Consider the following 27,228-nt stretch of genomic DNA (forward strand, 5'->3'; position numbering starts at 1 on the left):
CATAATGAAAGTAATAACACCCATTTTCCCTCTCCTCCCCTCAGGATTGAGGAGGAAGCAGCCCAGAAGAACTTGGCCCAAAAGAAGATCCGGGAGATGGAAGCCCAGCTGTCTGAGCTGCAGGAGGACCTGGAGCTAGAGAGGACCGCACGCACCAAGGCTGAGAAGAACCGCAGGGACCTGGGAGAGGAGCTGGAGGCCCTCAAGACTGAGCTGGAGGACACACTGGACTCCACCGCTGCCCAGCAAGAGCTCAGGTACTGACACCCGGAGGAGATCAGTTATGTAGTCGGCTACTGTTTCAATGAAACTGCTTTATTGTGAAATAAGATGACACATAGTGGATGCTTTTTAGATTCCTTCACGTTGACCTTCCAGAAAAATTATTTCATGAGTTGATAACAATTCTCATACACTCCCAAATTCCTTTATTTTCCATTATTTAGCTTAGCGCACAATCTCACAATTTCCAATTCCCTCTTTCCTTCGTTTCTCTACTTCTGTCAGGACAAAGCGTGAGACTGAGGTGAACCAGCTAAAGAAGGTTCTAGAGGATGAAGCTAAGGTCCACGAGCAGCAGGTGGTGGAGATGAGACTGAAACATAGCCAGGCCTTTGACGAGCTCAACGAGCAACTGGAGCAGGCCAAGAGAGTGAGATTATTATTATTATCATATGTATATGAATTCCTGTGTATTACAGTATCTGTACATGCGCTGACCCCTGGTGTTCTGTCCCTCCTCCCCTAACAGAACAAGGTGTCGGTGGACAAGACTAAGCAGGCCCTGGAGAGTGAGCGTAACGAGCTGGCCATTGAGCTGCAGACCCTGATGCAGGGGAAGGGAGACTCTGAGCACCGCAGGAAGAAGGCTGAGAGCCAGGTCCAAGAGCTACAGGTCAAACATGGAGAGAGCGAGCGCCAGAGGATTGAGCTGGCAGAGAAAGTGGCCAAGATGCAGGTACAGTACCATTAATCTCCTTTCAGGTACGATTTGGAGCATGTGGCCTGTAACCTAGCTGTAAGGCCCATGTTGATGACCATTTTGGTTCTTGTGTTCTTCCCCAGGCTGAGTTGGAGACTGTCAATGGCTTGCTCAGTGAGGTGGAAGGTAAGTCCATCAAAGCGTCCAAGGACTGCTCTGCTGTGGAGTCTCAGCTGCAGGATGTGCAGGTACAGTACTCCATAAACTACAACAGATCTAAGTATTCAATATTGCACTAGTTTTGTCATGGTTATCTGTAAAAGCTCAGTCATTAAGCTGCCATAACTGTGCCGGTCTTTCTCTTCTACCTACAGGAGCTTCTCCAGGAGGAGACTCGTCAGAAGCTGTCCATGGGTACTCGTCTGCGTCAGCTGGAGGATGAACAGAACACTCTGAGAGAACAGCTGGAGGAGGAGGAGGAGGGCAAGAGGAACGTGGAGAAGCAGCTGCTCACCGTGCAGGCTCAGGTACACACACTTACAGCAACATACACCTTAAAATTTGATTGATGTAAATGTACTATTAGAATGTTTTTGTTCAACACATCACTAGAACCATAAACCACACCACAAATGTTTGAGTGACAAGCGGTGTCCCCCTATAGCTGGCAGAGATTAAGAAGAAGTCTGAGCAGGAGGCGGGCTGTCTGGAGAACGCGGAGGAGGGGAAGAAGAGGCTGCAGAGGGACCTGGAGGGGCTCAGCCAGCGGATGGAGGAGAAGTGCAGTGCCTTTGAGAAACTGGACAAGACCAAGACTCGTCTGCAGCAGGAGCTGGACGACATGGTGGTGGACCAAGACCACCTCAGACAGATCGTAACCAACCTGGAGAAGAAGCAGAAGAAGTTCGACCAGGTTAGTAGTAACACTAGCTAGGTTCCCATCCAATTGGTGACAGATTTTCATGCGAATGTTCAAAAATCTGCATTAAAAACAATGTATGCATTTTACTAGCAGAGATGTTTCCATCAAATTGACTTGTTGTGAATCAAAGGCTGTACGTGATGACGTAGTGCACATAATGACTTTTGTGGGTAAATTCCCATGTACCGAGGGGGGAAAAACGGTTAAATGGGTTTCCATGGCATTTTCAACTCTAGTGGTTTTGTCTTAATTTTTTGGGGGCGTTCTATAACGAATGATCCCGCTCTGGCCTTGATGTGTGCTTTAACCTACAGCTTGCAGATAGTGGCGGTAAGCTACCTGCAAAAGGTTATTATGGACAGAGTTAAGATTTTAATTTGTTAAACGGCAGCCAAGCATCGACCATGTCACCAGAATAATAGTAAGACCCTCAATATTTACTGGAAAGGAGCATCAAGCTCATTACTATGCACTTCCACCACCCTGTGAAATTCATCCCAACTTATTTCATCTAACCTAGTAAACTGTATGCTTTCCTTGGTCGTAGTGGGAGGACCACACGTCATCGCGTTACTCCAGGTTTACTTCGATATGATGGTTACTATATCAATATTTGTGCATAAAGGCGTTTCACCATTTCTCGTGTAATTCATTTTAGACACAAAAAGATCACATCTTATCTAGTATATTTTGAGTTGACAGATTTGCTGTTTCCATCAGGCCTGTTGTCACTTTTTACCAGACATGTACTTTACTCGCATGAAGGTTCTAGGAAACCTGGTTACTGTCCACAATTCACTCAATCTGGGGGGGGGTAAACTACTTGGAAGGGTTGATTCTGAAGATCCATAACTATTAGGGGAAACCTGGGTCTTGATGTATAGTATGACATTCCTCCATTTTACTTCTAGATGCTGGCTGAGGAGAAGACCATCTCATGCCGCTATGCTGAGGAGAGGGACAAGGCTGAGGCTGAGGCCAGGGAAAAGGAGACCCGGGCCCTGGCTCTGACCCGCCAGCTGGAATCCCTCATTGACATGAAGGACGAGACGGACCGTGCCAACAAGCTGCTCCGCGCTGAGATGGAGGACCTGGTCTCCTCCAAGGACGACGTCGGCAAGAGTGTAAGACAGCCTAGTGTCACTTTTGTTTGGGGGGGGGGTTGAATTGTTCTTGGTAGAAATCAATTCAAATCCTCTGTTTAAATACTGGTCCCAAAGTCCTATTTCTCATCACAATCTCCACTATTCTCCTTCAGGTGCACGAGCTGGAGAAGTCCAAGCGTGGCATGGAGCAGCAGCTGGAGGAGATGAGAACTCAACTGGAGGAGCTTGAGGACGAGCTGCAGGCCACGGAGGACGCCAAGCTGCGTCTGGAGGTCAACATGCAGGCCATGAAGGCCCAATACGAGAGAGACCTGGCAGGACGAGATGAGATGGGCGAGGAGAAGAAGAGACAGCTGGTCAAACAGGTACACTAGTAGCTACAGGTTTGACTTTGTAGGTAGTGGTTCCTTACTGTGTTATGTCCATTGCATGATGGGATGCAGTCCAGTGATTGAAAGCTTGAATCTCTCTGGTCCTCAGGTGCGGGAGATGGAGTTGGAGTTGGAGGATGAGAGGAAGCAGCGCTCTGTTGCCGTGGCAGCCCGTAAGAAGCTGGAGCTGGACCTGAAGGAGCTGGAGGCAGCCATCGACATGGCCAACAAGAACCGTGATGAGGCCCTCAAACAGCTTAAGAAGCTCCAGGTAACAAGCAATTACATCATCCCCAGCTTCTGACTAGTATGTTTTTATACCATGACCACGTTCTATTCTAATCAAGATGCATGCAGATGGTGAATAGTTTATTAGAAATATGCTGTGAACCTCTCCCTCTCCACCAGGCCCAGATGAAGGAGCTGCTGAGGGAGCTGGAGGACACTCGTATGTCCAGAGACGAGATCATGGCCCAGGCCAAGGAGAACGAGAAGAAGCTCAAGAGCATGGAGGCTGACATGATCCAGATGACAGAGGTCAGTCTGCGCTGCTGCTGCCCCTCACCTAAGCATCTCACACTAGTCTCGTTTTATTTTCACCTTACACCTCGCCCTCCCAAACAATACAAAACCTACTTCTGTAGCTCTTTATACATTTTACTGTGAAACTGTATTTGCACTTAAACTTTTGCACAAATCTTGCACTGAAATCATGATTAATGTGGAAAGTTAGTTATGAGAGCTTATCTCAAGTTAGGTTTTGGCCCACGCACACGCTTTGGTTCTCACACACACTCTGACACCCCCCCCCCCAGGAGCTGGCTTCTGCAGAGCGTGTAAAGAGACAGGCCCAGCAAGAGAGAGACGAGCTGCAGGATGAGATCAACAACCAGGCCGCCAAGAAGTAAGAGCAGTTTTCATATTCTCTCATAACCTACTGTTTTATCTCTGCTTCTAATGACCCAAATGTCTATCTCTTGCTCTTCTCTCCCCCTCCTTTCTTTCCCACCTTTCCTCTTCCCCTCAGTGCTCTGATTGCGGAGGAGAAAAGGAGACTGGAGGCTCGTATCGCACAGCTGGAGGAGGAGCTGGAGGAGGAGCAGTGTAACACTGAGCTGGTCAACGATAGGCTGAAGAGAGCTCTGCTGCAGGTAGGACAGCCAAGGCGGCAATTGACTTTCATGCCCCATGTGTACAGACTGGGATAGTGTACTTCTAATGATAAGGTGGGTCAGGCAGTTTAACGTCCTGTCCCTGTCAGACTGACCAGATGACTGTGGAGCTGACGGCAGAGCGCAGTACCTCCCAGCGCCTGGAGGGGGCCCGCTCCCAGCTGGAGCGCCAGAACAAGGAGCTGAAGCTGAAGCTGCAGGAGCTGGAGGGAACCGTCAAGTCCAAGTACAAGGCCACTATTGCCGCCCTGGAGGCCAAGATCGCCCAGCTGGAGGAGCAAGTGGACATCGAGACCAGGTGAGTGGGTCTGAGCCTTACCTTAGACCACCTGCATCCTCATTCAGATAACCCGCATCTCCTGTGCTCTCCATAATGCTTAAAATTACTGAAATTGCAGCATGGGTGAGATGGTGACAATCCCACAAGCCATGGAGAAGTTAAGTAGAAGTTTCAGCCTGTCCATGTGACCCAAATGTATGTTTCCACAGAGAGAGGCAGCAGGCGTCCAAGCTGGTGCGCCGCACAGAGAAGAAGCTAAAGGAGGTCGTCCTCGCGGTGGACGACGAGAGACGCAACACAGAGCAGTACAAAGACCAGGTCAGGGCTCAAACAAGTTTCAACACAAGCCCAACAGCTTTACACCAGTAAACTTAGTCTCTATTTCCCCCTGTGTGATTCTATGTGAATGATTTAATGGAGTCCATTTATATAACGCTTTCACACTAGATCTCATTGTACTTTACATTGTCTTGGAACTCACCCTATCCACCACCTACATGTGTCCTCCACCTTGGTACTTGATGTGTGTGTGTGTGTACGCAGTCGGACAAGCTGAATTCTCGTATGAAGCAGCTGAAGAGGCAGCTTGAGGAGTCTGAGGAGGAGGCCCAGAGAGCCAACGCCAACCGCAGGAAACTGCAAAGGGAGCTGGAGGACGCCACAGAGTCAGCCGACGCCATGAACCGCGAGGTCAGCACCCTCAAGAGCAAGCTCAGGTACGTACACCTCCATCACCCAACCCGGACTAAATGCTGATGCACCGACTCGGTGGTAAATGACACTGTCTGGTACTAGCACCCTACACAGCATACTTGCATTTACAATGTATGTTTCAAACACATTCCCTCTGCTACATTACTGATCATATATCCTCAGAGGGCCTCCATTTAAAAAATAAATAAATTAAAATTAAAATATACATGGAATGTGCTGTTCCCCTGTCACGATCTCTCTGCCCTAATCACTGATCTCTACCATCTCTGTTCCAGGCGTGGGGACCTCCCCTTCACCATGCGCCGCATTGTCAGCCGCGCAGGCATTGAGAGCGACGAGGAGAGTGAGCCCAAGAGCGAGACCCCCGAGCCCAAGCCTGAATGAACAGCCAGTGTTCCCTGCTGTCCATAGGATGGAACTGCAACAGTCATACACAACACACAAACCCACACATACCACATAAAGTACACTTACAGAGGGACACAAACATCATGATACTGTATGATTTAGAGGCAGTAAATATACTTCACAGCCAGACCTCAGTCCCTCTTTAATAGGAGACTTGACAATCTATGTAAACTTGTATTCCATATAAGCCAATACAACAGTACTTCAGACAATCGCCATAATGACATAACTCATACAAACTTGTGGGCCGAATTTATTTTCTCCTGCTTCATTCTCTGGGAACAAAATGAATGATATTTTTGTAAGGAAACATTCCATTAGAAATAGTCCTGTTTTGGGGATCTTTTTCTAACTGAAGCAAGACCGAACGAAAGAAATATAAATGAAGAAGGATTACTCGAAGGGGACCAAAGTAATATCGCAATCTATAGATTTGTATTTTATGCTATAGTTTTTATAATGGTTAAGTATGAAAGTACTACATGCCTATTATGGCTCTTGCTCGCTCTCACCTCAGTTTATAATGGAGGTTTATGTGCTCAATTGTACTGTATTAATTTAGCTGCGGATAGTACTTAAAACATGAATATGCTTTTGGGCTTAAGAAAAAGACACATCTAGACACACACAAAGCACACAGAATTGGAGAATTTGATTTGTGCTGAAAAGTCTTAATTTTTGCACTGAGATTTAGGACTCTGGATTAGAAATGATAGTTCACTGCATTTGTGCATTAAATGAAGACATTGATAGACAGCAGATGCACCTCAAACAAGAAGAGACAAATTCAGAGTAACTGCAGGCTCCTATGTATTCATGCCAACACACACTAAAGCCTTACAGTCAAATTCTACTGTTCAAGGTTGTTTTTTCCTGGATCCACGTATTGATTTTTATTATATGCATTTCTTTACTACGATATGCGCTTGGCGACGGTTACGGGGTGGTGTAGTTTATTACTCACGACACGCTGTATTCTCAGAGCACTGCTTGGCGGGGTATAGGGGTTGTTGAACAGAATAAAGCATGTTGGGATGAGTGGGACGTTGTTAAATTTTGCAGCGCCGTAGTCTAACACATCACATGATATCCTGATGGCATCTTTACTTTCTCTGACAGGAAGATTGGGAAGATGATTCCCTGTTGAAATGCCTGGCCAGGTGTTAATCCCATGTATTTAAGGGATGGGGTGAGGTAGATGAGTGAAGGTGCTTTAGGTCTGGGTGAATTGACCCTTGCAGGCTGTGCTCAGGGTTGCCTTCTTTGCTCACACTGCTGGGAAGTGAGAGGAATTTGTTATTATTAATGATGGATAACAGACAAAGGATCACTCTCTTTCTCTCGCACTTGGAAGCAAAAAAGAGGAAAAAAATCTCAATTTTGTACTGTTCATTTTCTCTCCAACTCTGAAAAATGAAATCTTGAGTTGTGAATTGTTGGTATTATTGCAATAAAGATGGCTTTCTAAACTGCAACCATTGACTCCTAAGAATTTTTTATGTCCATATTAAAGGGGCAATCAGCAGTTACTACATAAATAAAATTGTACTTTGCTACATTTATTTTACCTATTGATTCTTAAAGAATACAAGTTACACATTCCTTATGAGCTTAGTTCAAAGTAAATTTCAACAAATGGCCTCGAAACATGGTTAAAACTAAATGTTATCATGGATGGTCAGCCCTTGCATCCATAGCTTTGTCTGAATTTGAATGGTTACATTCCTCTAGCCCCATCCCTCATCTGTTTACTGAAACGGGCTGGGATTTCGCGTTAATGTTTCTACTGCTGATTGCCGCTTTAAACTGGCAATACACTAGACTATCTGATCTAATATTGTCCTGTAGTCTTTATTTTTTAGCAACGTGATCTCAGACATGACCACAAGAGGACAGTCTTGACTCTGGTGGGGGGGGGGGGGGGAGAAGAAAAAAAATCCCAGTTGCAATGGTTCCCCAGGACAAACGGCATAATAATGAAGCAAGTCTAAACCGGTTTAAACAGAATATTGCACAAGAATGGACATATTTGGGTGAGAACTGAATGTCGTTTGTATATTGTATTAATACAACGGCCTATTGTAAGCTACAATATTTCAGCGAATGGCCCTTGCGTGTTAATCATTGTTTAATCAAATAATTACGGATGCCTGTTTCTGTTGATTACATCTTTTGTCCATTTTCCAGTTCAATGCTTTGCCCTATGCATTTATAAATCTGAGTTTCTATTCTCATTGTGCACGTTTTGTAACTAGTCTTCGGGTTGTGTTCTCATTCTAATTAATTGAAATAGTATTAGACGTACGATTTTCGGTATAAATGTTTTGTTGGACTGGGAAACGCTTCTGACAACTACCCTGTTCATGATTGTTAGGGTTTTGTATTAGAGCTTACTATTCGTTGATTCTGGTACTTTCAAATTGGAAATTCAGAGCTCATGTTTCCAAGTCAGAATTGTCAGTTTCCTAGTTCCGACTAGCACGAGAACGAGGCATAAATGCCTAAATTCCTGCGTGGGAATCCTGAGATGCATATAGTTCCAAAGAAGATCACTGTAGGCCTCTGTTTAACATGATTGAAAATTATCTAGTGTGAGACCTGTAATAACAGTTGCTCATATTTGTAACTACCTTGAATGTTAGTCGACATGTACATTACAGGTTGACATGGGAGTGCAAATTCATTCCTGTCCGTCTATCCTGTACTGTCCTGATTCTGCAACAGTTCTATAACCCCGAATCATAATCGTTCCTGTCCAGTCCCGTGCTAAATTTTGGCTGAATGAGTGTGCACCTAGTCATTTAGCGATGTCTGTGTTACATTAACAATAGACATTCATTGTATTAATCTGTTTCAATGTATATAATGTGTGCTGAGTCATTTGACTCTCTCACAAAATCAGTCACATATGCCGATTGAGATGTCTGTCTGTACCCATTTAAAGTTATGTATTGAAATGACAACGTATTCCATAAAAAATGTATATCAAGATTTAAGGGTCTGGAGTCTGGACACATTATTAAAAATAGTCCTGGACTAAAAAAACACTTTCAAACTTAATTTGGCCACCTGTTCCTCCTCAAAAAGTATTGAGAGCATGAGGATTCAGGGCCCCCCTCCACAAATACACACATGTTCACACCACACACAGACATATACACACACACAGTGTGATCAGGGTGTATGTAATGCTAATGTGCTGGGTGGTGATCTTTGATTAGTTAATAAGTAACTGTGTGTCTTAAATGGGAACCATAGTGTGTGTCAGGTGATTCCTAGTTGGGTCTGTGCTGTGGTGAGTGCCCCAACCCCTCAGTGGATCAGTCAGAGGCATTGCAGCTCTCCAGTATCTGCTGTAAGGGACACACTGTATCAACATTGCAAAACACCCGTGCTTTAAGTTACAGCCTGTAACATTCTATATCAGTTTTGAAAGGTTATTCTGTCTGTGTTATGTAATGGATTGTGCAGCTGAAATGTCCATTCTTGAAATCTTCACTTGTAATCTCTTGTGCAGGAGCGTTTGGAAAAGTTGAATGGACAGTGGCAGAGTAAGGACTGAGAAAGTGATTCAAAAAGAGGAAAAGACAAAAGAGGATTTTGATCATACAAGGACAACATTATTGGATTGGAATTTCTTCTCAACTTTCAAAATAACAATGGAACTGTCTCTGGTGAGTGGGATTTGTTATACATCATTTAGTATTTGACCTATAGTGAAAGTCTGAAGGACAATAATTCTAGAGTAACTTCAGTGACTGTTGTACATGTACTGTGAATAGCTGAGTATGTTTTATTGATGTGGTTTCATTGGTCTAAGGGCTTGGATTATAATATTTAATATCTCAGTTAAGATTTCACATGCATTTTATGTCAGGCTGTGATTTTGGATCAGGGTCACCCAGGACTACTTTCTCAATACAGCTCCTATGTTAATCACATTACCATTCTGTGACATAGTTGATTGACCCAGTTGTCCCTCCTCTAACCTGATGGAAGTTTCAGGCCACTTTCATACTATGCACTTTCTCAGGCTGTTCTAGAATAGTCAATGTTTTCAAGTTCTCTATTGTCTTCTGCCCTGAAGTAGGTCAAACTCCGGGGTGCCACCTTAAATCTTCATAGACATGCCAAACAAGTGAGCAAGGCTTTGCCAAGCCTCCCCTGTGCCAACACTGCCATTGGTCAGCAAGCACTGTTGGTGGGCTGTTGCCATAGCACCCTCATTAAGGGAGGGACATGTTGAGAAAGTGTGGGTTTCAAGTCCCAGTGAAGGAGTACAGGTTGTCAATGTTACATCACAGTACAGGAACTACCTAGTAATTTACCAGAGCTGAGGACATTGAAATGTACTAGAATTCATGCCCAGTGATAAGGAAATAAAAGCACTTTTACACTAGTTCTAGAGCAGCACATACCCTAAGAACATACGCTCTAGAATGTAAACCGTGATAAGTTGTTTTATGGAAGCTAGAACATACAAAAGCATGCGCTCATACACACACACTGACATTTCCATTGTATGACGCATGGCATTTTGCAGAGATGTGCATTAGCTGGAAGCAGAAAGATGAGGGGTAGAGTAGGAGAAGCAGCATTGAGAGGTTGTGTGTGAGAGAGAGTGGAAACATACGCCAGTGGATTAAGCTGCTTTGTGAAGGGAAACTGAGGAAAGCTTATAGAGAAGTGAAGAGAAGGATGGAGGCTTTTGCCCTGACAACCCACCACAGTTCATAACAGCTTAGCCAGAGAGGGGAAGAAAACAGGGACAAATGCAGGAAAAACAGGATCAGCCACTGAAAAGTAGCCCGGGGAAGGTAGGGATGTGGGCTGTAGGAGGGACGTGTGTGTTGTTTTGTATATTCTGTGTGTGTGGCATCTTATTTTTTGTCTGTAATGACAGAATGTGAAGATTGGAGTGACTGGGTATGGTGTATATGATGCATTTTCTGCAGCCATCCAGTTCTTTGTTAATTTTTGTGTTGGCAGATTGTTTAGAGAACTAAGCATGCCAATTATGATAATGCATTATAACACATACCTGATGTAGGGTGACACTTGCAGGGAGGGGAATAGTGTCTGTGTTCATGGGTTGATGCATCTTAGTTTTTCAATGGAGAGTCCTCTGCCCTGTTGCCTGTTCTCTTCGTGGTCCCATGTTAATTTACACACAATTTTTCAATCATTGCTTTGTGTTTTAATACTCATATTCTTGAGTCTGAATGTTTGTTTTTACTACTTGTGTGGGTATTTATGTAATGTCAATTACTGTAGCAAGTGTATGTGCATTTGTCCTATTTCCCAGGACCCACTCTGCCTGGTGCTTTCCATCGTAAACAATCATAAGTCCCATCATGCTTTGGGCTCTCACTGAAGAGCACTCTACCATGACTGGTATGTGATCGGTGTTATCACTCTCCCTTCCTCCCCTCTCTGCTTGTCTCTCCCTTCAGGCTCACCCGGCTCTCAAAGCCTTTATGTGTGGCTCTCTCAGTGGAACATGCTCCACCCTGCTCTTCCAGCCTCTGGACCTGGTCAAGACCCGCCTGCAGACCCTTCACAGCAACATGCAGCCTGGGTGAGTAGCCTTCAGCTGGCTCAGTCAATACCTCTACAGCGTAGTCCACACACTTCCACATAGTAATCAGGTGAGGTTACGTTTGTAGTAAGTTTTCTGGCTCTAGATTACAGTCTTGTCCTAGACCATGAGACCCACTAGCATTGCATTACTCTATTGACTTGCCTCATTAACTAAGCAATATTGTAGATCTGAACATTGAGAGTCCAAAGAGTCATAAAACTCACGCTGGTTCCACATGGCCTGCATGCTAGTACCAACTCAATGTCACGTCAGCTATTTTGAAATGAAGCGTAGTTGCAAGACACTTAAAAATAACTTTTGGGTTGTTTCATAGGACAGTGTGTTAATACGGCTTTCTATCTCTCTTATGCTCTTTCAGTTCAGCAAGAGTGGGGATGGTGACTGTGTTCTTAAGTGTTGTACGGACAGAGAAGCTCATAGGACTTTGGAAGGGGGTCTCACCAGTAAGTTGGCCTCTCTTTATGATCAGTAATATAAATAGAAACACATCAATTGTGTTGAATCTGTGTGTTGAGTATATGACTCTGACAGCATGTCTGCTCTGCTTCCTCCTCCAGTCGTTTGTGCGGACTATCCCCGGCGTAGGGATCTACTTCAGCACCTACTACTCTCTGAAGCAGCACTACTTCTTGGAGCAGGGCCCCGGGGCCATGGCGTCTGTGCTGCTGGGAGCTGGGGCCAGGACTGTGGCAGGGGTCTGCATGCTACCTGTCACTGTCATTAAGACTCGCTTTGAGGTATGTTCAGGTAGAGAGACGGAGGGGAGGGGCAGGAAGGAAAAGATAAATACTTTTCTATATACTGTATGATTACAGTGACTACATGAGTACTGTTTAATGTGTGGGTGTTTACTGTAGTGCCTGTTGTTGTTGTTTCAGAGTGGCAGGTATAACTACGTGAGCGTGGCAGGGGCTTTGCGCAGTGTGTGTCAAACAGAAGGACCCAGAGCTCTGTTCTCAGGGCTGACCGCCACCCTCCTCAGAGATGCTCCCTTCTCAGGCCTCTATGTCATGTTCTACAGCCAGGGCAAGAACACTCTGCCACAGGGTCTGTATCAGGACACCGGACACACACCACACTAATGCTCAACACTAGTATTTGTTTCACTAGTGTGCGATCACTTTGAAGTGTCAGTATGGAGATGCCGATGACATAAACATAGAGCAGTAGTATTGGTTACACTAGAAGCCACATTTGATAACTTTGACGTATCTGTCTCAATGTGAACTGTTTGGTGTGGAGTGGAATTTATAGTGTCTCTCTGTTTCTTCCTCCCAGAGATAAGCACGTCTCCCTACGCACCCCTGGCTAACTTCAGCTGTGGGATTCTGGCCGGGGTCCTGGCTTCCCTGGTCACCCAGCCAGCTGACGTGGTCAAAACCCACGTCCAAGTCAGCCCACATCTGTACAAGAGGACTGCAGACGCTGTGCGATACATTTACAATGTAACTATCTCTCTGGGTGTTTTATTGAATACAGCGTTGTTACTATGCTTAGGGTAATAGCACTGTTATAATATACTGACGTTGTTCTTATATGGGTCAGGCTAAACTGTTGTCTGTATGTGTTTATATACTGACCTCTAGCCTGCACACAGTGTCACACTATGTAATAAAACATCAGGGTTGATTTATAGTAGTTGACATGTGCCATTCTTTCTCGCCGTCTCTCAGGAGCACGGGTTTCCTGGGTTCTTCCGGGGTGGGGTGCCACGTTCTCTGAGGAGAACGATGATTGCTGCCATGGCATGGACGGTGTATGAACAGATGATGGCCCGCATGGGGCTCAAGTCCTGAGGAGGGATGACAAAAAAGAGGGATGACAAGAAGAAGGGATGACAAGTCCTGAAGAGAGAGAATGAAATGAGGAACGTGTGTGGACCGAGGAAGAAAGTGAAAGTCAAGTCACAGAGGACAAACCATTAGTGAGGAGTGCCCTGGAAGGCACTGCTGTGTTTGTGTCTTAAGACTGCCTAGTTGTGAGAGTTTGCCAATGGACTTATTCACTGACATACAGTATTCTGCTATAACATTATTAACACATTGCAAAGATATGATGCCTCAAGGACTGGTATCCATACTTTGACAGAAAGATGGGGACTAGTAGTGTCTGTATATTTGAATGGATTGCAATAGTTTTGCATTGCACAATATTGTCTGTCTTCATTGTATGTGAGGCTACACCAAACAAGACTTTAATTTATTTATTCTACTGGGCTACTTTCAAAATTCTATATTGCACTATAAGTCCTAAAATATTTTTGGTCCCTAACTAGCCACTGGACTCCCAGCCACACTGACTGTTTAAGCTGCTCCAGGCTTTAGATATATATCCCACTGTAGAATGTACAATGTTAGGTACCTGTTCTCCCTAGACTTTAGCACAACTTGTATCTGCTTGTCTTTAAATTGAAGGTAAAGAACACTAATTGCTTAACATACTGATCCTTAGCTGGAAATGCACTTTAACCACTTCCGTAATCTAAAACCCTGGAGTGTCTCATGCCGCAGTGAGTCTACCTGCCTTCCCTTTGTGCCAAGCTATTGCCACTGTTCTAAGATATTATTCTGGTAGAGATGTTGTAACATATAATAAGCTTTGCTTGCTGTCCATTTGAGCTCTACAGTTGATTTGCCTTAGAAGGGTATTATAATTGTTCATGTTTTCATATTTGATATAATTTATTACTGTTTATCGTAATGGTGAATAATTATGCTGGTGTGTTGAAGAGAACATTTTAAAAAAATGTTGAAAGAAAATGTATAAAATGATATAAGAATACAACATGAGTCTGCTAATATTCATTATATAAGGCATTTGCTTTGTGTCTGTCATGCATCCCTTCACACCTCTTTTTCTCCCTTTTCTCTTCCCTTTCTCTCTCTCCACACTCTGTGAAACAACAAAGTGACATGACATTAGTGCCTTGGGGAACCTTCCCACCACTGCAACCCATGCGTCCTCAGAAGGAAATGAAATGACACATGACATACTGAATCCTGGCTGAGGCGTGGTTAGGGGGTCACTGTGAGAGAGACAGGCTGACACGCAGGCAGCTCAGCTTAGTCCAGATACATGTTCCAGCAATGCCCAACTTCTATGGCACATAAATCACATGACAGTTGGTCTCAGAGGTTAATAACTACACCTACAACCCAACAATGCCCTCGTTATTCAGAGGTAATATGAAAAGCCCACATTGTACTTGAGAGCAGTGGATGTTTCTAGCACGTGTCATTCTCAGTTCCAACATTAGTACAGCAATACCGGAGGTAGCTTTTATTTTCATTTCACCTTATACACAGCCATTATACCTACCAACAGTAATAGCAGTGCATGATGATAATATGCTTATCACAGAGCTGTCAGACATAAGACTGGGAGAAGGGGGCAGGGTTGTGACACCAAAGGGATAGTTAATGATAAGGAGAGTGAAAGGCAAGAGTCAAGCAAAAGAAAGGCAGGCTATACTGATCTAAACCAGTTTTCTTCTTGGCTATGTCTGTATTTGATTCTTTTTTCATCTAGAAACCTTGTACATTAAAACCATGTTATTAGCTAAAAATGCCATATTTCGTATGTTATTAACTAAGTATGCCATATTTCGTTTGTTATTAGCTAAGTATGAGTCATATTTAATTGTTTGTGCATTACATGTCTGACTCATGATGTAAAACAAACACTGTTAACCTATTGGAAACTTTGTGGTTATTTTTTTAGCTTAATGACATGACACCCAGATCCAACCCAATCAGCTGTTCTCATTGGAAACCTTATATCAAGGACTGCAGTGATAGCCTGTGTCACAGTGGCCTTTGCTTTCCAAATTAGATAGGGAACACTGACATATGAAGTGAGTTTGACACAGATTAGGAGTTTATTGAGGTCATAGATGACGTATGTGTGTAAACTTGCTGTGGAGAATACATAGGTGGTTGCTACTTAAAGTCCCCAGGACATTCACAGTATTAGGCAAGACTGCCTTTTCTTGTGCACCAGACGCATGGAATAATCTAAAATCCATGCTTCATCTAGATATGTTAGTTCCACTGAATGAATTTAAAATATTGATGGGAGACTCTGTTACAGAGGAGTGTAAATGCTTTTTTTTAGGCTGGATCATGTTGTATTGTATTGTTGTATGTTTTAATTATGTAATGTACTGATTGTTGCTGCCTTCTTGGCCAGGTTTCCATTGAAAAAGAGACTATGGGTCTCAGTGGGCTTTTCCTGGTTAAATAAAGGTTAAATAAAAAAATAAAAAAGATGCAACGCAAATATATTAAGATTCAGCCACTGAAAGGACTTTGAGAACATCCCAGGCTACATATTAACTTAATTATCATTTTTTTAAGTGGCCTATTCAATAAGTCATAAAAGTTTGTTATTTTTTATTCACTCAGTCACATAACCCCACTTCCCGCAATAACATGTCATACCCTCCACCTGTAATTACCCCATGACCTTGACATTGGTCAAAACATTGCAATGATCTTTTCCAGCACCCAACCCAAGAGGTCCTAGCCATCTTGTCTAGCACCCATTCTATCTTTGTATTTGAGGCAAGTTGGCATTTTTGCAATTTATCTTCTCTTATGAATTTTTTTAAATGTTAAAACATATTGCAAAATCACTATGTACATATTGTGATACCTTCACCTGGAACTCCGTATCTCTAGCAAATAAAGTTGCAACACAGGCCACTCTAACCGAGAAGTCAACGTCTCCCCATTGTCTTAATATGGTCTTTCCATCGCATTGTCTTAATATGGGCTCCTCGTCCGACCTCCAGTTACCGGTTTCACCCAACCCATACGCTGCTACTCTGTGCTGCTAGTGCGCTGGAGTATTTGCGCCATCTAGTGAATGAAATATCCAATTAGACAGTTATGTTTCCAGTCAGCGAAACAACCAATCATGTGCTTTGAAACTTGAGCGTATATTTGTCGTAATTTCCTTTTGCCTTCCTCTTTGACGCCGTGTGGTACATATTTTGCGTTGTCTTGTGGTGCGTTTTAAGTTAAATTTCACGCTTTTTTTAAAATGTCAAACGTCACTTTAATAGACGAAGTAATCAGTGACCATGTGCAGAATGTCTCACATTAGTCTATCTAGATGTTTGAATTTGAAGGCTTTATATGACTTGAAAGCTAACACTAACATGTCGAGTTGACACGTGCCTGACATGCTGTTTAGTGCACTGTGTCCTGCCAAGTACACTAGCCAGGTCATTTAATTCTAGGCAATGGGCCCCTGGTGCATAAGCACAATGCGTAGATGGCCCTATCAACTACAATGTCTGGGACTGGAATAATTGTTGAGTACTTTTTTAAAATGTATATATCTAGTAGAAAGAGGAGGAAGGGAAGCGCTACTAAGGTACACAATAGTAAATGTTGGTAGACAGAAGGTGCTCTTTGGTAAAAGGGGTGAGTTGGTCATCAAAAAGAAAGGAGGACCAAGGCACTCTTCATATAATAGATTAAAATGCCTTTATTAGTATGGCATGTTCAATAGAAGCAATGTTTTTAAAAATCCGATGCGTTTCGGCTGCATGGCCTTCGTCAGGGAGTACAAAGAAATAATACAATGTTCTCTTTTTAACAGCTTTTCCAATTAGCCCTAATTTGAAGAGGGAGTGGTTACAAGATTGATTGGACACACCTAGTAAGCAATACTATACACACTTTAAAGTGAAATGCTGTAGCTATGTTATCATAAAAATACAACTCCAAGCTCGAAGTATCAGAATACTTCGAAAGGTAGTTCTAACCTTAAATATGGCTGGGAGAAGTGTCAAGAATAAGAAGGCAATATATTCCATAGTACACTAGAACACAGCAAAACATGAACAACAAAAGTCTAAACATAGCTGAGGGCAATTGAGCAAAAAGTCCACTAGAGACAGCAAATGGACCCATCACAACCCTACAGGAAGGGTGAGAAATCCATATCTTCATTTAAACCCGGGTATTTAGTGGCCTGTAGTTTGTAAATCCAAAAACTTTCCCTTTGGTTTAACTGTTTAAGAGGGTCCCCTTTTCTAATAGAGGCCGGGATATGATCAATACCCATAGCTTGCTCAAGCATTTCATTAACTGCAAAACCACTCATGTCATCTATAGATTGGAATGTCCACAGTGCAAGGTGTTCTACATTGGACGGACAAAGAGACGCCTTCAAGACCGCCTAGCGGAACACAAGTACGCCATACGGGTAGGCAATGACGACTACCCCATGGCAAGGCACTACACGTCCTTACACCATGGCAAACCTGCCTCCCTACAAGCTATGGGTATTGATCATATCACGGCCTCTAGTAGAAAGGCCTCTAGTGTGTTAAGTTTTCATAACTGTGACCTTAATTGCCTAACGTCTGTAAACTTAGTGTCTTAATGACTGTTCCACAGGTGCATGTTCATTCATTGTTTATGGTTCATTGAACAGTCTTTAAACCCTTTACAATGAAGATCTGTGAAGTTATTTGGATTTTTATGAATTATCTTTGAAAGACAAGGTCCTGAAAAAGGATGTTTCTTTTTTTGATGCGTTTATGATAAACAGAGTAGTGTAAGAGGGGTTGGTGGGTGGCGGGACACAATGCAGATAGTCCGGGTAGCCAATGTGCGGGGGCACCGGTTAGTCGGGCTAATTGAGGTAGTATGTTTTTCTTTCAAAAAAAACCTCTGAAATCTTCATCCCTAACTACAACATTTTCAGACAAGATAGAATGGCCAAAGGGGGCGGTGTTGCAATCTACTGCAGAGATAGCCTGCAGAGTTCTGTCCTACTATCCAGGTCTGTACCTAAATTATTTGAACTTCTAGTTTTAAAAATCCATCTCTCTAAAAACAAGTATCTCATCGTTGCCGCCTGCTATAGACCACCCTCTGCCCCCAGCTGTGCTCTGGACACCATATGTGAACTGATTGCCCCCCCATCTATCTTCAGAGCTCGTGCTGCTAGGTGACCTAAACTGGAACATGCTTAACACCCCAGCCATCCTACAATCTAAGCTTGATGCCCTCAATCTCTCACAAATTATCAATGAACCTACCAGGTACCACCCCAAAGCCGTAAACACGGGCACCCTCATAGATATCATCCTAACCAACTTGCCCTCTAAATACACCTCTGCTGTTTTCAACCAAGATCTCAGCGGTCACTGCCTCATTGCCTGCATCCGTAATGGGTCAGCGGTCAAACGACCTCCACTCATCACTGTCAAACGCTCCCTGTAACATTTCAGCGAGCAAGCCTTTCTAATCGACCTGGCCCGGGTATCCTGGAAGGATATTGACTTCATCCCGTCAGTAGAGGATGCCTGGTTATTTAAAAAAAAATGCCTTCCTCACCATCTTAAATAAGTATGCCCCATTCAAGAAATTTAGAACCAGGAACAGATATAGCCCTTGGTTCTCTCCAGACCTTACTGCCCTTAACCAACACAAAAACATCCTGTGGCATTCTCCATTAGCATCGAAAAGCCCCCGTGATATGCAACTTTTCAGGGAAGTTAGAAACCAATATACACAGGCAGTAAGAAAAGCCAAGGCTAGCTTTTTCAAGCAGAAATTTGCTTCCTGCAACACAAACTCAAAAAAGTTCTGGGACACTGTAAAGTCCATGGAGAATAAGAGCACCTTCTCCCAGCTACCCACTGCACTGAGGATAGGAAACTCTGTCACCTCCGATAAATCCACTATAATTGAGAATTTCAATAAGCATTTTTCTACGGCTGGCCATGCTTTCCACCTGGCTACCCCTACCGCGGTCAACAGCACTGCACCCCCCACAGCTACTCGCCCAAGCCTTCCCCATTTCTCCTTCTCCCAAATCCAGTCAGCTGATGTTCTGAAAGAGCTGCAAAATCTGGACCCCTACAAATCAGCCGGGCTAGACAATCTGGACCCTTTCTTTCTAAAATTATCTGCCGAAATTGTTGCAACCCCTATTACTAGCCTGTTCAACCTCTCTTTCGTGTCGTCTGAGATTCCAAAAGATTGGAAAGCAGCTGCTGTCATCCCCCTCTTCAAAGGAGGGGACACTCTTGACCCAAACTGCTACAGACCTATATCTATCCTACCCTGCCTTTCTAAGGTCTTCGAAAGCCAAGTCAACAAACAGATTACCGATCATTTCGAATCCCACCGCACCTTCTCCGCTATACAATCTGGTTTCAGAGCTGGTCATGGGTGCACCTCAGCCATGCTTAAGGTCCTAAACGATATCGTAACCGCCATCGATAAGAAACAATACTGTGCTGCCGTATTCATTGACCTGGCCAAGGCTTTCGACTCTGTCAATCAACACATCGGCAGACTCAATAGCCTTGGTTTCTCAAATGATTGCCTCGCCTGGTTCACCAACTACTTCTCTGACAGAGTTCAATGTGTCAAATCGGATGGCCTGTTGTCCAGGCCTCTGGTAGACTCTATGACGGTGCCACAGGGTTCAATTCTTGGGCCAACTCTTTTCTCTGTATACATCAATGATGTCGCTCTTGCTGTTGGTGAGTCTCTGATCCACCTCTACGCAGACGACACCATTCTGTATACTTCTGGCCCTTCTTTGGACACTGTGTTAACAACCCTCCAGACGATCTTCAATGCCATACAACTCTCCTTCCGTGGCCTCCAACTGCTCTTAAATACAAGTTAAACTACATGCTCTTCAACCTATCGCTGCCCGCACCTGCCCGCGCATCCAGCATCACTACTCTGGACGGTTCTTACTTAGAATATGCGGACAACTACAAATACCTAGGTGTCTGGTTAGACTGTAAGCTCTCCTTCCAGATTCACATCAAACATCTCCAGTCCAAAGTTAAATCTAGAATTGGCTTCCTATTTCGCAACAAAGCATCCTTTACTCATGCTGCCAAACATACTCTCGTAAAACTGACCATCCTACCGATCCTCGACTTCGGCGATGTCATTTACAAAATAGCCTCCAATACCCTACTCAATAAACTGGATGCAGTCTATCACAGTGCCATCCGTTTTGTCACCAAAGCCCCATATACTACCCACCACTGTGACCTGTACGCTCTCATTGGCTGGCCCTCGCTTCATACTCGTCGCTAAACCCACTGTCTCCAGGTCATCTACAAGACCCTGCTAGGTCAAGTCCCCCCTTATCTCAGCTCACTGGTCACCATAGCAGCACCCACCTGTAGCACGCGCTCCAGCTGGTATATCTCTCTGGTCACCCCCAAAGCCAATTCCTCCTTTGGCCGTCTCTCCTTCCAGTTCTCTGCTGCCAATGACTGGAACGAACTACAAAAATCTCTGAAACTGGAAACACTTATCTCCCTCACTAGCTTTAAGCACCAGCTGTCAGAGCAGCTCACAGATCACTGCACCTGTACATAGCCCATCTATAATTTAGCCCAAACAACTACCCCTTCCCCTACTGTATTTATTTATTTATTTTGCTCCTTTGCACCCCATTATTTCTACTTTGCACTTTCTTCCACTACAAATCTACCATTCCAGTGTTTTACTTGCTATATTGTATTTACTTTGCCAACATGGCCTTTTTTGCCTTTACCTCCCTTATCTCACCTCATTTGCTCACATTGTATATAGACTTATTTTTCTACTGTATTATTGACTGTTTGTTTGTTTTACTCCATGTGTAACTTTGTGTTGTTGTATGTGTCAAACTGCTTTGCTTTATCTTGGCCAGGTCGCAATTGTAAATGAGAACTTGTTCTCAACTTGCCTACCTGGTTAAATAAAGGTAAAATAAATAAATAAAATGTACATGTAGGTATGGTTAAAGTTACTATGCATATATGATAAACAGAGTAGCAGCAGTGTAAAAGAGGGGTTGGGCGGGGGGTTGCAAATAGTCCGGGTAGCCATTTGATTACCGTAATTTCCGGACTATAAGCCGCAACTTTTTTCCCAGCTTTGAACCTCGCGGCTTAAACAATGACGCGGCTAATATATGGATTTTTCCCGTTTTCAAATAAAAAAAACACATGTGCTCAGTTTTTTGGCGGCATGAAGCTTTCATTAGACCAATGAAATTGCCGAACGGGTTAAGGTCAAACAACTTTTTTGTTTACTGTTTAGATTAAATCAAGCGCTCTCAAGCTTCCCATCATTCTGATTACGGTAGTCATTTTGTCACCCTCATCATGGCAAAGACACGGAGAAATGCATATGATGCAGCTTTCAAGTTGAAGGCGATTGATCTGGCTGTTGGAAAAGGAAATAGAGCTGCTGCACGGGAGCTTGGTCTTAATGAGTCGATGATAAGACGTTGGAAACAGCAGCGTGAGGAATTGACTCAGTGCAAAAAGACAACTAAAGCTTACTGCTAATTTAAATGTTTTTGTTACAAGCCGTGTTTCGTTAAAGCCTATTTATTTTTGTTACAAGCCGTGTTTCGTTAAAGCCTGTGTGAAGTTCATTTGTTTCAATGTACCGGTAGGCACCTGCGGCTTATAGACATGTGCGGCTTATTTATGTTCAAAATAATAATTAAAAAAAATTCAGTGGGTGCGGCTTATATTCAGGTGCGCTTAATAGTCCGGAAATTACGGTACCTGTTCAGAAGTCTTATGGCTTGGGGGAAAAAGCTGTAGAAGCCTTTTGGTCCTAGACTTGGCGCTCCGGTACCGCTTGCCATGCAAGCAGTACCGGAGCGAGGGAACAGAGGGAACAGTCTGACTGGGGTGGGTGTGGTCTTTGACAATTTTTAGGGCCTTCCTCTGACACCACCTGGTATAGAGGTCCTGGATGGCAGGAAGCTTGACCCCAGTGATGTACCTGGCCGTACACACTACCCTCTGTAGTGCCTTGTGGTCGGAGGCCGAGCAGTTGCCGTACCAGGCAGTGACGCAACCAGTCAGGATGCTCTCGATGTAACATCGGTAGGACTACCGCACAATGATTTTCGTTTGATAGTTACCTGAGCCACATCAATTCTGCATGCTGTCTAGTGCCACTTGCCTTTAGATTCCAAGGGCAGTGATGGGTGTTACACATGCTGTCTGCAGATTGGTCGCTAATAACCTTTCATATACATTTTTGTAGAGAGCTGTGCTGAAGTTTGCCTCGGCCGCTGGTGCCACCACCTTCCACGGTCGTTTCACCCCCGGAACCTTCACCAATCAGATCCAGGCTGCCTTCAGGGAGCCCCGCCTCCTAATCGTAACGGACCCTCGTGCTGACCACCAGCCCCTGACTGAAGCCTCTTACGTCAACATCCCCACCATTGCCCTTGTGCAACACCTTAAATTCTCTGGAGTATTGGTGTCAAATGTTGTACACGTTTTTCCCCAACTTCTCTTTTCAAACCTTTGGAGAAGTCCTCCAGTAGAGTCTGCAGTGTGCCACACCTTTTCTTTTACTGACAAATGTACATGTTTCCCTTTTTTTTCCCAAGCTTTGTTTTCCACTCAAACCACCATGTCTTCTCACCAGCATCAAAGGCAGATGTTTTAAGCTCTTTTGGTTGGCAAAGGGAGCACTCTGTACATGCACTCTTCAGGTTCTCACAGCACAAAGACAAGCTGCAGCTGATCACTTTGTGATATTGTAGTTTTTCCACCATGAACTGGAGGTTGGTGTGGGTTTTGCAGAGACGTGTCCCTATCATGGACTGTTGGCTTGACAACCCAAAAAGGAAGTATTTTGCAGAATGCATAGGACATTTTAATCTCTGAATATTCCCTCTTAAAATTCTGATTAAGGTTCTGAATTGTGCCATTCAAGAAGCGCTTCTGCTGGTTTTTCTTGTTCCTTGTGTGTCCTCTTTCCATGTTGCTCTTCTGTTCACGTTCATAGAATCTAGTGATTTTCTCTTCTGTGGCTGTTCTAATTCTGTTACATTGCGTTTTTCCTGGAGTATTGAAGACTTGTTGGCCTTTTTTCATTTGCCCTCATTGCTTTCACTGAAAATCCAAATTCTCTGTTTGCAGCTTTTACTAGGCCATACTTTTTCAGGATGTTGCCTCTAAGCATTTTTGAAGCCACTTGTTTGTCCTTGGCACTGTGCAAGTTTTGATACTTTTGCTTTAACTCTGCAATAATGGCATTTTGAAACAAAATCCTCAAGTTATTCCGAGTTCCCTTCATTTGCGGTTTTGTCTTTGGAATCTTGTCTCTCCATTTTATTCATCAGTTGATCATACCTTTTTTTTGTATTTCTCAGCTTTCAGTAAAGCTTTATCAAGTTTGACATTTGTCATGCAAAGATCTCCATGTTTTTGAGCGACCTCTTCCAACCTTTTTCCTTCCAGCAAGTATTCAACTTCTCATTCCTGTTGCAGACATTGAGGAAGGGGTATCGGGGTGTGCATCAGGGGCAGGTAAGTTAGGGGCATGTATTTTGCCCTCTGGCTGCAAGTCATCTGGCAACTAAGGTGGTGTGTTGCCTGATAGGTAGGTCTCCATTGCAACTGTTGTCTTTAACATCAGCTATTCTGTTGGTTGCATTTCCATTGCCTTCTCTTGCTTCGTTGTTCTCGCTTTTGTAAGCTCAGATTTCCCTTTTTTCTTTCAGCATCTCTCCCTGTCTCTTTGCAGATGTTCCTGGTATTGTATAGGATCATTTTTTATTTTGTTTCTATGTCTGTGACCTCTGCTGTTTTATGTGGCATCTTCTAAAAACAAAGAAATATTGTTTTCAACTTTTGCACACCTTTGAGCATTTCCTAGATTAAATGAATTTGAAATATGATTAAATAAGCCTAAAGTAAAAAATAACTGTTTTTTTGTCATTTCCAAAATGTTCTGTCATTTCCACCAGTTACAGTGCCTTGCAAAAGTATTCATCCCCCTAGGTGTTTCTCCTATATGGTTGCATTACAACCTGTAATTTAAATTGATTTAAAAAGTGGTGCGTGCATATGTATTCACCCCTTTGCTATGAAGCCCCTAAATAAGATCTGGTGCAACCAATTACCTTCAAAAGTCACATAATTAGATTGCACACAGCTGGACTATATTTAAGTGTCACATGATCTCACCTGTTCTGAAAGGCCCCAGAGTCTGCAACACCACTAAGCAAGGGGCACTACCACACAAGCGGCACCATGAAGACCAAGGAGCTCTCCAAACAGCTCAGGGACAAAGTTGTGATGTACAGATCAGGGTTGAGTTATAAAAAAAAATATCAAACTTTGAACATCCCACAGAGCACTGTTAAATCTGTTATTAAAAAATGGAAAGAATATGGCACCACAACAAACCTGCCAAGAGAGGGGCGCCCACCAAAACTCACGGACCAGGCAAGGAGGGCATTAATCAGAGGCAACAAAGAGACCTAAGATAACACGGAAGGCGCTGCAAAGCTCCACAGCGGAGATTGGAGTATCTGCCCATAGGACCACTTTAAGCTGTACACTCCACAGAACTTGGATTTACAGAAGAGTGGCCAGAAAAAAGACATTGCTTAAGAAAAAAATAAGTAAACACGTATGGTGTTCGCCAAATAGCACGTGGGAAACTCCCCAAACATATGGAAGAGGGTACTCTGGTCAGATGAGACTAAAATTGAGCTTTTTGGCAATCAAGGAAACGTTATGTCTGGCGCAAACCCAACACCTCTCATCACCCTGAGAATATCATCCCCACAGTGAAGCATGGTGGTGGTAGCATCATGCTGTGGGGATGTTTTTCATCTGCAGAGACTGAGAAACTGGTCAGAATTGGAGCAATGATGGATGGCGCTAAATACAGGGAAGTTCTTGAGGGAAACCTGTTTCAGTCTTCCAGAGATTTGAGACTGGGATGGAGGTTCACCTTCCAGCAGAACAATGACCCTAAGCATACTGCTAAAGCAACGCTCGAGTGGTTTTAAGGTGAAACATTTAAATGTCTTGGAATGGCCTTGTCAAAGCCCAGACCTCAATCCAATTGAGAGTCTGTGGAATGACTTAAAGATAGCTGTACACCAGCGGAACCCATCCAACTTGAAGGAGCCGAAGCAGTTTTGCCTTGAAGAATGGGCAAAAATCCCAGTGGCTAGATGTGCCAAACTTATTGAGACATACCCCAAGAGACTTGCAGCTGTAATTGCTGCAAAAGGTGGCTCTACAAAGTATTGACTCTGGGGGGGTGAATAGCTATGCATGCTCAAGTTTTTTTGTGTGTGTGTCTTATTTCTTGTTTGTTTCACAAGAAAAAATATTTTGCATCTTCAAAGTGGTAGGCATGTTGTGTAAATCAAATGATACAACACCCCCCCCCCCCCCCCAAAAAAAGAAACTTTAATTGCAGGTTGTAAGGCAACAAAATAGGGAAAATGCCAAGGGGGTGAATACTTTTGCAAGCCACTGTAAGTTTGTGATGGAAATTACTGGGATGGAAATGACACTTCTACCGTTTTTGGAGAAAAACGAGACTGCTTAGCATGCTTTGGCTAGTATTACAGCAGGCATAGTTTACACTAAACACAAAATACATTTAAAAAATCTAAATTCTACCACAAATGAAAGAAATTATAGCCTGTTTGGAAATGACTGATAATAAAAAAAATATTCTCTACACCAGCAATATTTACCTAGATTTTTCCTCAACTTCTGGACATGACACGTGGAACAACTGTCCACTGCAGCCATAAGATTCAGTGTCAATACGTTTCCATGGTAACTGAATTAACATTCTCTTGACAACTTTTTTTATGAGGAAGTTTGCCCTCAGTGGTGGAAATGACACCACTACCAAAGGATATGTGTATTTTGTGCAGTGGTGGAAAAAGTACCCAATTGTTATACTTTAGTAAAAGTTTTAAAAAATGACTCAAAGTAAAATGACTCGAGTATAAGTAAAAAAAAGTACAACTCCAACGCTAAGACATCATTTAAAAACTAAGCATGTGTGTTAAGTGTGTCTGCCAGATCAGAGGCAGTACTACGGCATAACCAGGGATGTTCTCTTGATAAATGTGTGAATTGGACCATTTTCATGTCCTGCTAAGCATTCGAAATGTAACGAGTACTTCTGGGTGTCAGGGAAACTGTATGGAGTAAAAAGTACATTGTTTTCTTTAGTAATGTAGTGAAGTAAAATTAAAAGTTGTCAAAAATATAAATAGTAAAGTACAGACACCCCAAAAATTACTTAAGTAGTACTTGAAAGTATTTTTATTAAGTACTTTATACCACTGATTTTGTGTAAATATAAAGGGCATACTCACAATAAATATTGATATAGATTTTATTTAATTGACTCTTTCTCTACTAGATAACATTATATAATTAAGCAATAAGCCATGGGGAGGTGTTGTATATGGCCAATATACCACGGCTAAGGGCCGTGTGTCCAGGCATCGATGCCTGTGTCCAGGCATCGTGGAGTGCCTGGACACAGCCCTTAGCACTTAGCAGTGGTATATTGGCCATATACCACAAACCCCCGATGTACCTTATTGCTATTATGAACTGATTACCAACATAATTAGAGCAGTAAAAATTAATGTTTTGTCATGCCTGTCTGATATACCACTGCTGTCAGTGTAACCGATGTGAAATGACTAGTTAGTTAGCGGTGGTGCGCGCTAATAGCGTTTCAATCAGTGACGTCACTCGCTCTGAGACTTGAAGTAGGGTTTTCCCTTGCGGTTCAAGGGCCGCTGCTTTTGTGGCGCGATGGGAAACGATGCTTCGTGGGTGTCAGTTGTTGATGTGTGTAAGGGTCCCTGGTTCGAGCCCAGGTTGGGGCGAAGAGAGGGACGGAACCTACACTGTTACATCAGCCAATCAGCATTCAAGG

At 43.4% G+C, this 27,228-nt stretch overlaps 2 protein-coding genes and 1 long non-coding RNA gene across 7 annotated transcripts in view; all 3 read left to right on the forward strand.

Moving 5' to 3' along the window:
• LOC106601336 (myosin-9) overlaps positions 1–7,370 on the forward strand; it is a 33,870-nt gene extending 26,500 nt beyond the window's left edge. For both annotated transcript variants that reach the window (XM_014193467.3, XM_014193468.3), the window contains 16 exons: positions 45–257; positions 508–652; positions 752–958; positions 1,066–1,170; positions 1,297–1,449; positions 1,587–1,835; positions 2,756–2,968; positions 3,103–3,315; positions 3,431–3,592; positions 3,730–3,858; positions 4,137–4,225; positions 4,349–4,472; positions 4,583–4,791; positions 4,983–5,091; positions 5,317–5,489; positions 5,763–7,370. In XM_014193467.3, coding sequence (XP_014048942.2) covers positions 45–257; positions 508–652; positions 752–958; positions 1,066–1,170; positions 1,297–1,449; positions 1,587–1,835; positions 2,756–2,968; positions 3,103–3,315; positions 3,431–3,592; positions 3,730–3,858; positions 4,137–4,225; positions 4,349–4,472; positions 4,583–4,791; positions 4,983–5,091; positions 5,317–5,489; positions 5,763–5,871 — 2,602 coding nt within the window. In that variant the 3' untranslated portion in view covers positions 5,872–7,370. The remainder of the gene's footprint in view (positions 1–44; positions 258–507; positions 653–751; positions 959–1,065; positions 1,171–1,296; positions 1,450–1,586; positions 1,836–2,755; positions 2,969–3,102; positions 3,316–3,430; positions 3,593–3,729; positions 3,859–4,136; positions 4,226–4,348; positions 4,473–4,582; positions 4,792–4,982; positions 5,092–5,316; positions 5,490–5,762) is intronic.
• A 445-nt stretch (positions 7,371–7,815) lies between these two features.
• On the forward strand, positions 7,816–14,281 carry LOC106601335 (mitochondrial glycine transporter B). Of its 2 annotated transcripts, none has more exons than XM_014193464.3 (8): positions 7,816–7,928; positions 9,413–9,569; positions 11,349–11,473; positions 11,856–11,940; positions 12,055–12,234; positions 12,376–12,544; positions 12,776–12,942; positions 13,171–14,281. In XM_014193464.3, the coding sequence occupies exons 2-8, from the start codon at positions 9,432–9,434 to the stop codon at positions 13,291–13,293; spliced, it is 987 nt and encodes a 328-aa protein (XP_014048939.1). In that variant the 5' UTR covers positions 7,816–7,928; positions 9,413–9,431; the 3' UTR covers positions 13,294–14,281. The 2 variants fall into 2 exon arrangements, with proteins under 2 accessions (XP_014048939.1, XP_014048941.1); XM_014193466.3 differs by lacking the exon at positions 7,816–7,928 and adding an exon at positions 7,977–9,250.
• Positions 14,282–16,452: 2,171 nt separating this feature from the next.
• On the forward strand, positions 16,453–26,636 carry LOC145873233 (uncharacterized). 3 transcript variants are annotated; one of them, XR_014388871.1, is made up of 4 exons: positions 16,453–16,505; positions 17,623–18,295; positions 22,212–22,382; positions 22,546–26,636. It is a non-coding gene; the product is annotated as an uncharacterized LOC145873233 (long non-coding RNA). The 3 variants fall into 3 exon arrangements; XR_014388883.1 differs by having other exon boundaries at positions 17,623–17,713; positions 22,546–26,635; XR_014388877.1 differs by lacking the exon at positions 17,623–18,295 and having other exon boundaries at positions 16,461–16,505; positions 22,546–26,634.
• The last annotated feature ends 592 nt before the right edge of the window (positions 26,637–27,228 follow it).

Source organism: Salmo salar, chromosome 03, assembly GCF_965601325.2.
Source record: "Salmo salar chromosome 03, fSalSal1, whole genome shotgun sequence".
NCBI lineage: Eukaryota > Metazoa > Chordata > Actinopteri > Salmoniformes > Salmonidae > Salmo > Salmo salar.

What these genes read in the sequence shown, in the direction of transcription:
- LOC106601335 (XM_014193464.3), top strand. Translation starts at nt 9,432, where the DNA reads ATGGACAGTGGCAGAGTAAGGACTGAGAAAGTGATTCAAAAAGAGGAA. An exon ending in TAACAATGGAACTGTCTCTG is followed by an intron (nt 9,570 to 11,348) that starts GTGAGTGGGATT and finishes CTCTCCCTTCAG; the next exon opens with GCTCACCCGGCTCTCAAAGC. An exon ending in TCATTAAGACTCGCTTTGAG is followed by an intron (nt 12,235 to 12,375) that starts GTATGTTCAGGT and finishes TTGTTGTTTCAG; the next exon opens with AGTGGCAGGTATAACTACGT.